Genomic DNA, 13,455 nt, shown 5'->3' with positions numbered 1-13,455 from the left:
CCTTTCCCCAATTGTAAAACCTACCCTGTTGCACGGACCTATCTCTCTCCATAACCAAGGTGAAAGTTACAGAATTGTGGTCACCATCACCAAAATGTTCACCCACTATCAAGCCCATCACTTGTCCCGGTTCATTTACGAGTACCAAATGCAATATGGCCTCCCCTCTGGTCGGACAATCTACATACTGTGTTAGAAAAGCTTCCTGGACACACTGCACAAACACCATCCTGTCCAATCTACTTGATCTAAACAGTTTCCAATCAATATTTGGGAAGTTGAAATCGCCCATGACTACTACCCTGTGGCTTCTGCACCTTTCCAAAATCTGTTTCCCAATCTGTTTCTCCACATCTCTGCTGCTATTGGGGGGCCTATAGTAAACACCCAACAAAGTGACTGCACCTTTCCTATTTCTGACTTCGGCCCAAACTACCTCCAAAGGCAGATCCCCCTCGAACTGCCTTTCTGCAGCCGTTATACCATTTCTAATTAGCAACGCCATCCCCCCTCCTTTTTTACCATGCTCCCTAATCTTAATATTGTATCCAGTTCTGGTTGCCTCATTACAGGAAGGATGTAGATGCTTTAGACAGGGTGCAGAGGAGATTTACCAGGATGCTGCCTGGTTTGGAGGGCTTTCTTATGAAGAGAGGTAGACTGAGCTTAGGCTTTTCACACTGGAGAGGAGGAGGAAGAGAGGTGACTTGATAGAGGTGTAACAAGGTAATAAGAGACATAGATTGAGTAGATAGTAAGAGACTTTTCCCCACGGCAGAAATGGCTGTCATGAGGGTTCATGATTTGAAGGTGATTGAAGGAAGGTGTAGGGGAGGTGTCAGAGGTAGGTTCTTTGCACAGAGAGTGGTGGATGCATAGAATGCACTGCCAGTGGTGGTAGTTGAGTCAGAGACATTAACGACATTTAAGTGACTGCTGGACAAGCATATGGACGGCAGTAAATTGAGGGGTGCGTAGGTTAGGTTGATCTTAGGTTAGGATAAATGCTTGGCACAACTGTTCAATGCTCCATGAATCTAATTCATGATTTTCTGAGGCAGTGCATTTCGGGACAATTATGACAAAAATGGTACACGAAAAGTTAATTGAATTTTTCTTGGAATAATTCTTGTGAATCCTTTCTGCACCCCATGTAATGTCTTTTACTTTTAAAAAATTCTTTTAAGGAATATGGGAGAAAGTGATCAGAAGTTCCAGGATTTTGACCCAGTATGACAGGAACACAGAAACAGGTGGCTGCCATTCATTCCCTTGAGTCTGTTTCGCCATTCATTGAGATCTGGGACCTAACTCCACACCCCTTTGGCCTATATCCCTGAATATATTTGCTTAACAAAACTTTATCTATCTTAGATTTAAAATTAAAATGATCTAGCATCCACTGCCATTTGTGGATCAGAGTTCCAAACATTTACCACTTGTTGTGCGTAAAATAATTTAAAAAGGTAGTTGTCGAAGCTAATAATATCTGGATTACTCACAGGTAGAGGGATGGCTGGAAATGGGAGGCCTTCACAAATGATATGATGAGAGTGCAGAGAAAATATGTTCCTTTTGGGGTGAAAGGCAGGGCTGGTAAGTGTAGAGAATGCTGATGATTAGAGAAATTGAGGTTTTGGTCATGAAAAAGAAGGAAGCAAATGTCAGGTATCAAAAGCAGAGATCTACTGAATTCTTAGAAAAGTATTAAGGCAGTAGGAGTATACTTACGAGGGAAATCAGGAAGGCAAAAAGGGTGCATAAGATAGCTTTGGCAAATAGGGTTAAGGATAATCCATAGGGTCTTTACAAATACATTAAGGACAAAAAGGTAACTAGGAAGAGAATAGGACCCCTCAAAGTCAGCAGGAGATGGAGGAGATACTAAATGAATATCTTGCATTAGTGTTTACTGTGGAGAAGGACATGGAAGATATACAATGTGAGGAAATAGATGGTGACATCTTGAAGAATGTCTTAAAACGCATGAAAGTGGATAAATCCTGAGGATGTGATCAGGTGTATCCTAGAACTCTGTGGGAAACTAGGGAAGTGATTGCTCGGTCCTTTGTTGAGATATTTGGATCATCAATAGTCACATGTGAGGTGGCGGAAGACTGAAGGTTGGCTAACATCATGCCACTATTTAAGAAAGGTGGTAAGGAAAAGCCAGTGAACTATAGACTGGTGAGCCTGACGTCGGTGGTGGGTAAGTTGTTGGACTGAATCCTGAGGGACAGGATTTACATTTCCTTGGATAGGTAAGGACTGATTAAGGATAGTCAACATTTCTTTGTGCGTAGGAAGTCATGTCTCACTAACTTGATTGAGGTTTTTGCAGAAATAATGAAGAGGATTGATGAGGGCAGAGCAGTGGACGTGATCAAAATGGACGTAAGTAAGGCTTTCGATGAGGTTCCTCATGGGAGATTGGTTAGATCTCATGGAATACATGGAGAACTAGCCATTTGGATACAGAACTGGCTCAAAAGTAGAAGACAGAGGGTGGTGGTGGAAGGTTGACTTTCAGACTGGAGGCCTGTGACCAATGGTGTGCCACAAGGATCGGTGCTGGGTCCCCTGCTTTTCATCATTTATATAAATGATTTGGATGTGAACATAGAAGGTATAGTTATTAAGTTTGCAGATGATGCCAAAATTGGAGGTATAGTGGACAGCGAAGAAAGTTGTCTCAGATTACAATCTTGATCAGTTGGGCCAATGGGCTGAGGAGCAGCAGATGGAGTTTAATTGAAATAAATGCAAGGTGCTGCGTTTTGGAAAAGCACATCAGGGCAGGACTGATTATACACTTAATGGTAAGGTCCTGGGGAGTGTTGCTGAACAAGGAGACTTTAGAGTGCAGATTCATAGTTCTTTCAAAGTGGAGTCGCAGGATAGTGAAGGCAGCGTTTGGTATGCTTTCCTTCATTGGTCAGAGCATCAAGTATAGGAGTTGGGAGGTCATGTTGCGGCTGTATAGGACAGGGATTGGGCCACTTTTGGAATATTGTGTGCAATTCTGCTCTCCCTCCTATAGAAAGGACACTGTGAAACTTGAAAGAGTTCAGAAAAGATTGGAGTATTGTAGGGTTTGAGCTGTAGGAAGAGGCTGAATAGGCAGGGGCTGTTTACCCTGGATCATTGGAGGCTGAAAGGTGACCTTATAGAAGCTTATAAAATCATGAGGGGCATGGACAGGATAAATAGTCAAGGTCTTTTCCTTGGGTTGGGAGTCCAGAATGAGAGGGCATAGGTTTAGGGTGAGAAGGGAAAGATTTAAAAGAGTCCTAAGGGGCAACATGTTCACACAGAGTGCGGTACTTGAATGGAATGAGCTGCCAGAGGAAGTCATGGAGTCTGGTGCAATTACATTTAAAAGGCATCTGATGGGTATATGATTGGAAAGGTTTAGAGGAATATGGGTCAAGTGCTGGCAAACGGGACAAGACTAATTTAGGATATCTGGTCGGCATAGACTAGTTGGACCGAAGGGTCTGTTTCCGAGCTGTACATCTCTATGATTCTATGGGAAATAACCCTGAAAGAATGGTGGTATATTTCCAAGTCAGGCTTAGAACATAGAACAATGCAGCACAGTGCAGGCCCTTCAGCCATCGACGTTGCGCTGACCTGTGATACCAATCTGAAGCCCATCTAACCTACACTATTCCATTATCATCCATATATTTATCCAATGACCATAAATGTATGGACTTCAGCAAGGCATTTGATAAGATTCCCCATGGTAAGCTCATTCAGAAGGTCAGGAGGAATGGGATTCAGGGGAACATAGCTGTTTGGATACAGAATTGGCTGGCCAACAGAAGACAGTGAGTGGTAGTAGAAGGAAAATATTCTGCCTGGAAGTCTGTGGTGAGTGGTGTTCCACAGGGCTCTGTCCTTGGGCCTCTACTGTTTGTAATTTTTATTAATGACTTGGATGAGGGGATTCAAGGATGGGTCAGCAAGTTTGTAGACAACACAAAGGTTGGAGGTGTTGTTAAGAAAGCATGTGGTGTTTTGGCTTTCATTAACAGGGGGATTGTGTTTACGAGTCATGAGATCTTGTTGCGGCTCTATAAAACTTTGGTTAGACCGCACTTGGAATACTGCGTCCAGTTCTGGTCGCCCTATTATAGGAAAGATGTGGATGCTTTGGAGAGGGTTCAGAGGAGGTTTACCAGGATGCTGCCTGGACTGGAGGGCTTATCTTATAAGGAGAGGTTGACTGAGCTCAGACTTTTTTCATTGGAGAAAAGGAGGAGGAGAGGGGACCTAATTGAGGTATACAAGGTAATGAGAGGCATAGATAGAGTCGATAGCCAGAGACTATTTCCCAGGGCAGAAATGACTAACACGAGGGATCATAGTTTTAAGCTGGTTGGAGGAAAGTATAGAGGGGATGTCAGAGGTGGGTTCTTTACACAGAGAGTTGAGAGAGCATGGAATGCGTTGCCAGCAGCAGTTGTGGAGGCAGGGGACATTTAAGAGACTGCTGGACATGCATATGGTCACAGAAATTTGAGGGTGCATTCATGAGGATCAGTGGTCGGCAAAATATCGTGGGCTGAAGGGCCTGTTCTGTGCTGTACTGTTCTATGTTCTATGTATAGATGATAATGGAATAGTGGAATAGCTTGGAGGGAAACTTTCAGCTACTGGCATTCCCATGTATCTGCTGCTCTTGTCTTTTTAGACAGTAGTGGAAAATGCAGTTTGAGGAGCTTTGGTGAATTTCTGTAGTGCATCTTGTAACTGGGACACAATACAGCTACTGAGTGTAGTATTATAAAGACGGAATGGAAGTACATCCACAATCAAACAGGCTGCTTTATCATGAATGATGTCAAGCCTCCTGGGTGTTGTTGGAGCTGCACAAGTGGGGAGTATTTCGTCACACTCCATTCTTTGAGGAAGTGACAAAGTTGATTGATGAGGGAAGGGCTGGAAATGTCATATACATGGACTTCAGTAAGGTGTTTGATTATGGTTCCCCATGATAGACTAATGGAGAAAGTGAAGTTGCATGGGGTCCAAAGTGTACTAGCTAGATGGATTAAAAACTGGCTGGGCAACAGCAGACAGGGAGTAGGAGTGGAAGGGAATTTCTCAAAATGGAGACCTGTGACTAGTGGTGTTCCACTGGGATTCGTGCAGGGATCACTATTGTTTGTGATATGCATATATGATTTGGAGGAAGGTATAGGCAGTTTGATTAGAAGTTTTCAGATGATTGGTGGAGTAGCAGATAGTAAAGGGGACCATCAGAGAATACAGCAGAATATAGATAGGTTGGAGAATTGGGCAGATGGACTTCAATCCAGCCAAATGTGAGGTGATACATTTTGGAAGATCAAATTCAGGAGCAAACTATACAGTAAATAGCAAAGTCCTAGGGAAAATTGATGTACAGAGAGATCTAGGTGTTCAGATCCATTGTTCCCTGACGTTGGCAACACAGCTCAATGGAGTGGTCAAGGCAGCATATCGCATTCTTTCCTTTATCAAATGGGGTATTGAGTACTAGAGTTGGCAGGTCACGTTACAGTTGTTAGTTGTAAAGGACTTTGGTTCAGCCACATTTGGAATTCTGCGTACATTTCTGGTCACCACATTACCAGAAGGATGTGGATGCTTCTGATAGGGTAACAGAGGAGGTTCACCAGGATGTTGCCTGGTATGGAGGCTGCTAGCTATGAAGTGAGGTTGAGTAGATTAGGATTATTTTCATTGGAAAGGCGGAGGTCGATTGTGGCCTACAAAATCATGAGGGGTATAGACAGGGTGGATGAGTCATGAGTTCAAGGTGAGAGATGAAAAGTTCAGGCGAGATGTGTGTGGAAAGTTTTTTTACGCAGAGGGTGGTGGGTGCCTGGAACGCATTGCCAGTGGAGGTGGTAGATGCGGCCACAATAGTGTCATTTAAGATGTATCTAGACAGATACATGAATGGGCAGGGAGCAGAGGAACACAGATCCTTAGAAAATAGATGACAGGTTTAGATAGATGATCTGGATCGGTGCACGCTTGGAGGACCAAAGGGCCTGTTCCTGTGCTGTAATTTTCTTTGTCTGTCCTGCTGGTGGAATAGGATATAACAGTGATGGAGGTTTTTTAGATTAGATTAGATTAGATTACTTACAGTGTGGAAACAGGCCCTTCGGCCCAACAAGTCCACACCGCCCCGCCGAAGCGCAACCCACCCATACCCCTATATGTACCCCTTACCTAACACTATGGGCAATTTAGCATGGCCAATTCGCCTGACCTGCACATCTTTGGACTGTGGGAGGAAACCGGAGCACCCGGAGGAAACCCACGCAGACACGGGGTGAACGTGCAAACTCCACACAGTTAGTTGCCTGAGGCGGGAATTGAACCCGGGTCTCTGGCGCTGTGAGGCAGCAGTGCTAACCACTGTGCCACCGTGCCGCCCACTCTAGGACATTGAGTATATGGCATAATTAAATGTTTATGACAATGTCAGGCTATTGCTTGATGTTTCTGTGAGACAACTCTCTCAATTTTGGCATTAGGTTGCAGATGTCAGGAAGGAGGTCTTTGCAGGGTTGATTGGGTTGTCATTTGGTGATCCTTGGTCAATACCAGGTGGTTTAATTCCTTTGTTGAGAGTTTGCAGCACTTGATACAACTGATTTGGCTTGCTAGGTCATTTCAGAAGACTGGGTGGGGGTGTGTGTGGAATTTCCCAATGGCTTGACAAAAAGAGAAGACACACAGACAGATACATATATAGCTCTGCTTTGAGTGTTTTCTAATATAGTTTCTCTGTGCCAGTGGGCTCTGGATACTAGGGATATCAGGGTCTGCCAAGTGGCCCAAGGTCCAGCAGTAGATGTAGCATGTAATTTGTATTACCTGCAAAGGCTTGGCTATCTGAGAGGCCTATAGGATCACCCTATGTAAGATAGGGAGAAGGTGACACATTAAGGGTGTATTTGCAAACACATTTCCTGTCGTTACAGAGCTGCTGGAAATATCACAAAATTGGGCAATGGAATCCTTAACAAATATTTTCCCATTGGAACTTTTTCTAAACCAGAACATTTACAATAATAAACAGAAAGAACAAAAAAAAGCTTCTGAGAAAGAATCAATTTCTGAATCCCACTTTAAACAGAAATTAGGACATACTTTAGAAAGTAATGATGGTAATAATATAATCATATGACCAATCCATCCAAAAGATGACAGACTGAATTAAGATACATCCCATCGAATTTTAAACACAGAGCTGTAAGTGCTTTGGCTGAAACTTCTGTCTCTGATGCACTGTCCATATTTGCAATGGATTGCATCACTAGTTGGACAACAAGTTGAAAGATAGCTCCTTCCTGCACTGCCAACTGGGTTTGCTTCTGGGCTTTCTACTAACTTAATATTCACTTACCCGTCTTTAGGTACAGATTCTGGCTTTAGCACTGCCACGACCCTGCCTTGCTGGCTGACGGACTGGTTTTCCAGCTCAATAACAATGATATCACCACCTTGTCTGAAATTAAAAACAACAAAACAGCAATGAAAAGCAAGTTTAGAGCAACAGTGACAATGAACAGCACAGACTGGGTGCACTGTACACTGGGAGCATGGTGCAGTGTGCAACATGCACTTGTAGCTATGTGCAGTATGCAGTGTGCAATGGGAGTGGTCTGCAGTATACAGTGGGTGCAGCACACAATGGTTTCATAGAATCGCAGAATCCCTACAGTGTGGAAGCAGGCCATTCGGCCCATCAAGTTCACACCAATCCTTCGAAGAGCATCCCACCCAGACTCGACCCTATCCCGATGAGCCTGCTCTTTCCCATGGCTAATCCACCTAGCTTTCACATCCATGGACACTGTGGGCAATTTAGCATAGCCAATCTACCTAATCTGCACATCTTTGGACTGTGGGACAAAACCCATGCAGACATGTAGAATGTGCAAACTCCTCATAGTCGCCCTAGGCTGGAATCAAACCTGGGTTCCTGGTGCTGTGACCCACCCACTGTGCTGCTTCATGGTCATGTGACACATCAAAGCTGTCAATACCAGGTGCAGGGTTACTTTGTTTTGGAGCAGCACCAACAGGATCCAGATAACAGCTGGGCTATAGGAAATGCCTGTACTTAATAATAGAGTTTTACCTAGTTGTACCTAATAATAGCCTGACAATAGCTGATAATGTTTCTATAAGGGCCTCAGTGAGGAAAGATGTTGCGTTAACTGGGCTGACATTTAAGACCTGAGATGACTCCTGCCACCAGATCTTGATCCTATAGAACAAGATGTAGACAACAACTAGAGAAGTGAAAATGATGATTGCACTTGGCGATGGAGCTCTTACAGCTATCCCTGCACCAGTCAGCTGGTTATATGTCTGGACCCAGGATACAGTCCTACTTTGAGAGGGAACCAACTTCAGGCATATGGCTTTCATTAACAGGGGGATCAAGTTTAAGAGCTGCGAAGTTTTGCTGCAGCTCTACAAATCCCTGGTGAGACCACACTCGGAATATTGTGTCCAGTTCTGGCCGCTCTATTATAGGAAAAGAAATGGAGGCTTTGGAGAGGGAGCAAAGAAGGTTTACCAGGATGCTGCCTGGACTGGAGGGCTTGCCTTACGAAGAGAGGTTGACTAAGCCCGGGCTTTTCTCTCTGGAGAGGAGGAGGAAGAGAGGTGACCTGATTGAGGTACACAAGGTAATGAGAGGCAAGGGTAGCGTCAATAGCCAGAGACTTTTCCCCAGGGCAGGATTGACTGGCACGAGGGGTCATAGTTTTAAGATATTAGGAGGAAGGTATAGAAGGGATGTCAGAGGTAGATTCTTTAGATTAAATTAGATTAGATTACCTACAGTGTGGAAACAGGCCCTTCGGCCCAACAAGTCCACAACGACACTCCGAAGAGCAGAGTCATTAGGGACATTTAAGCTGGACATGCACATGGATAACAGTGAATTGAAGGATGCGTAGGTTAGATTTTCTTATTTTAGATTAGGAATAATCCTCGGCACAACATTGTGGGCCGAAGGGCCTGTTCTGTGCTGTACTTTTCTATGTTCTATGTGAGCAACACAATGCTGTTCTAACAAATGCTTGACTTTGTGTCACTGCAGATGCTCCATTTTTCTTCTCCATCCTGATATAAACAACATCATCTTGTAAATCAAGGTCACTGATTAAAACTACTTTTTGCTTTCACAATGGAGACACAAGCAGTCAGTTTCCAAATTCCTGCAAAGACAGTCTTGTAAACAAATTCAAATTCTGATTGGAACTTGATGTACAAAATCAACATTTTTTATACTGAAATGTCCGTACTTTTGCCCAATATCAACATATGAAATCGCAATCTGCGCAATTCACCCAGGAATTCTTTATAACAAAGCCAATACACTTGACAAATTCGAAGGCAAAACTCTTGCTGTGCCAGATTCTTCCTGTGATTCTTGCTGTGCACTTTGCTACACAATCATCAATGTCTTACGTGGAAGTTTGGATGCATTCATCTTTACTGCAACTGTGACATTACAAGGAGAACTTTGTGATAATTGAAAATCTCATTGAGTTGTAGATTCTGTTTCTGAGTTGAAGGTGGCATTTCAGTTTCAATGAGCTCAGAAAGCCATTCCCTTTTGGGATGTGTGCTGGATTGTGTTTTGAAGACTTCTTTGCTTTTCTTTTAGGCCAGATTTTAAACTTATCAAGAAAATAAATATTTAAAACATGAAAGAGAAATGTAACTTGCTATTTGCATCAAGTGTTCTTTCCTTCTGGAAGGCTAAATGCTTCCTCAACTTCTCATCCCTGATCCTCCTGGTCACTGCTGAGAAGATGGTTAATTCCCCACACTTCCCCAACCTTGTTCCGACAGCTTCCAACCTGAGCCCCTGGCCGAAAGTGATGTGACCTAGTTTCTTCCCCTTTCCAGAACTTGTTTCGACGATTGCAATAAGAGAGAATGAGTAGTGTGCCCAAATAGTTAATTTAGAAAGCCTGGATTTTGTTCTGGCGTGTGTAGCATCCTGGGATTCATTGGTCATTTGAAATTGATTATACAGTGCATGATCATGGGACGTGTGCGGGTTTTGCACAGCTGCTCATGTGCGCTGCTTATACAGAACATGTTTTGTAGTAGAGTTCATCAGGAGCTGATATTGGAACCCTTGCTTTTTCGGATAAGTATCACTGCTGTGCAGGGGACAATTGCCAAGTTTGCAGATGCCATTGGACAAACAGGCAGAAAACTAGCCACCAGGATACATGAACATCAACTAGCCACAAAAAGACATGACCCGCTGTCACTAGTATCCTTACATACGGATGAGGAAGGACACCATTTCGACTGGTCAGGCAGCATCCAAGGAGCAGGAAAATCGATTATTCGGGCAAAGCCCTTCATCAGGAATGACATTCTTGATGAAAAGCTTTTGCCCGAAACGTCAATTTTCTGCTCCTCGGATCCTGCCGGACCTGCTGTGTTTTTCCAGCACCACCCTAATCTTGACTCTAATCTTCAGCATCTGCAGTACCCACTTCTGACCACTTCAACTGGGACAACACATCCATCCTAGGACAAGCCAAACAGAGACACGCACGAGAATTCCTAGAAGCATGGCATTCCTACTGGAACTTTATCAACAAAAACATTGACTCGGTCCCACTTACCACCCCTGAGAAAAAGAACAGGAAATGACATCACCAACCCAAGGAAACCTATACACACAGATAGAAAGCGGGCCATACCAACAGTGTTTCATCCTGAGGCTCACTGATGATGTTATCTAGCATGGTGTCAAAATGTCTGAAAACGAACCTTCCAGCTCTGCGAGCAAACCTACATTCAGCTAACAAAGTTGGATGAATTTTAAACTGTAAGGATAGTGTAGAACTCCAAGAGGACATTAACAATTTGATGGGGTGAGCTGATGAAGTTCAGTGCAGGGATGGTTGACATGATGCATTTTGGTTGAAAGAAGATTGAAAGAAACATAAAATTTGAAAGGCAGTGCCAGAGCAGAGAGACCTGGGTATACATGTACACAAATCATTGAAGGTGGCAGGAGAGTTCAGTTAGTAAACATATGGTGTTCTCAGCTTTATTCATAGGGACACAAGAATACAAGAACAAGGGTATGATACTGAACTTGTACAAGACACCTGTTAGACCTCAGCTAGAGTTGTGGGTGCCACATTATAGGAAACATTGGAGAGAGTAAAGAAACACTTTATTAGAATGGCATGAGAAACTGCAGTTGAGGGTAGATTGAAGTAGTTAAGACTGTTGTTCCTCGAGACAAGGTGGCTGAAAGATGAGTAGGCTGGACAGAGTAGATAGGGAGAAACTATTTCCACTTATAAAAGAAATAAGAGCAAGAGGGAATTGATTTAAAATGATGTGCAAATGAAGCTAGAGTGATGTGCAAAACATCTTTTTCACACAGTGAGTTGTTAGGGTATAGAATACACTAATGTGGTGGAGATAGATTTAATTGAGGAATTCAAGAGGGTATTAGATGGTTTTTTTGGATAGCAGTTATGTGTAGCAATGTCAGGAAAAGGTAGGAGATTAGCACTAGATAATCGAGCCAATGCAGACACAACAGTCTGAATGGTCTCCTTCTGCACTAATATTTTTGTGATTCTGTGCCAATGAATAAAACAAGGAGATATCAAGTCAAATGAGCTAAAGCTCAACAAGGTAGGTTTTATGAAGTATCTTGGAGAGGGAGGCAGGTGTAGAGAGAGATTCTGGAACTTTTGCCTAGGCAACTGAAGGCAGCCACCAATGGTGGAGTGCTCAAACTTGGGCTGAACAAGACATCAAATTTGATGGAGCATAGATATTTCAGAAGGTTGGGGGAATTAAATCAAACAAGATCCTTGAAGAATATAAAATGAGCAGAAAATAATTTAAACAAGAAATTAGGAGGGCTAGGACAGACCACAAAAGGTTTTTGTGAGTAGGATTAATGAGAATCCCAAGGCAATTTATACAGCAGATCCATAATAATCAGTGCTGGGACCTATAAATGACTTCGATGAAAATGTAGGCAGTCTGGTTAGTAGTTTTGCAGACAATACAAAAAATGGTGGAATTGTAGAGAGTAAGCAAGGTATTCAAAAGTTACAGCAGGATAGAGATCATTTGGAAAAGTTGAGTGGAGGATGACAAATGTGAGGTGATGCATTTTTGGGAGATGAAATGCAAGAGGAAAATATACAGTTAATGGCAGGACGTTTAGGAGCATTGATATACAGCGGGATCTTGGGGTCCAAGTTCATAGCTCCCTGCAAGTGGCAACACAAGTGAATAATGGATTATAAGAACTAGAACTAGAACTAGAACCCCAACAGTGTGGAAACAGGCCCTTCGGCCCAACGGATCCACACCGACTCTCCAAAGAGTAACCCACTCAGACCCATTCCTCTACCTTACATTTGCCCCTGACTAATGCAGGTAGCCTACACATCCCTGAACACTACGGGCAATTTAGCGTGGCCAATTCATCTAACCTACACATCTTTGGGTGGTGGAAGGAAACCGGAGAACCTGGAGAAACCCACGCAAACATTGGGAGAATACGCACAGAGTCGCCCGAGGCTGGATTCGAACCCGGCCCTCTGACGCTGTGAGGAAGCAGTGCTAACCACTGAGCCACTGTGCCGCCCGACATAGGAGATATATGATATAGGAGCAGAATTAGGCTATTCAGCCCACTGAGACTGCCCTGCCATTTGATCATGGCTGATATGTTTCTCAACTCTACTTTCCTGCCGTTTCCCGATAACTCTTGATTCCCTTACTGTCTTAAATACACTCAATTAGTTGGCCTCTACAGCTCTCTGTAGCAATGAGTTCCTCAGAAAAATCACCCTCTGGCTAAAGAAATTCCTCCTTATCTCGTTCTAAAAGGTCGCCTCTTCACTCAGGGGCAATGCCCTCAGGTCCTAGTCTCTTGAAACATGTCCACTCTATTCAGGTCAAAATACTGCAAATTTCACTATAATCCCCCTCATCCTTCTAAACAGGTAGATGAGGGTAAAGTGGTCGATGTAGTATATATGGATTGCAGTAAGGCGTTTGATAAGGTTCCCCTTGGTATGCTATTGCATGAAATATGGAGGCATGGAACTGAGAGAGATTTGGCGGTTTTGGTCAGAAATTGGCTAGCTGAAATGTTCATCCTGGAGTTCAGTTACTAGTGGTGTACTGCAAGGATCTGTTTTGGGTCCACTGCTGTTTGTCATTTTTATAAATGAACTGGATAAGGCCATAGAAGGATGGGTTAGTAAATTTGCAGATTACACTAAAGTCAGTAGAGTTGTAGACAGTGCAGAAGGATGTTGCAGGTTACAGAGGGACATAGATAAGCTGCAGAGCTGGGCTGAGAGGTGCCAAATGGAATTTAATGTGGAAAAGTGTGAGGTGATTCACTTTGGAAGG

At 43.4% G+C, this 13,455-nt stretch overlaps 1 protein-coding gene across 1 annotated transcript in view; it reads right to left on the bottom strand.

The window, feature by feature from the left end:
- lrrk1 (leucine-rich repeat kinase 1) overlaps positions 1–13,455 on the bottom strand; it is a 237,289-nt gene that overhangs the window by 13,544 nt on the left and 210,290 nt on the right. The window contains exon 33 of the mRNA XM_043677668.1: positions 7,415–7,516. Coding sequence (XP_043533603.1) covers positions 7,415–7,516 — 102 coding nt within the window. The remainder of the gene's footprint in view (positions 1–7,414; positions 7,517–13,455) is intronic.

The sequence above is a fragment of the Chiloscyllium plagiosum genome, chromosome 36, assembly GCF_004010195.1.
Source record: "Chiloscyllium plagiosum isolate BGI_BamShark_2017 chromosome 36, ASM401019v2, whole genome shotgun sequence".
NCBI classification, from domain to species: domain Eukaryota; kingdom Metazoa; phylum Chordata; class Chondrichthyes; order Orectolobiformes; family Hemiscylliidae; genus Chiloscyllium; species Chiloscyllium plagiosum.
The sequence above is the reverse complement of the archived record's forward strand: the minus strand, read 5'-3'. Positions and strand labels throughout refer to the sequence as shown.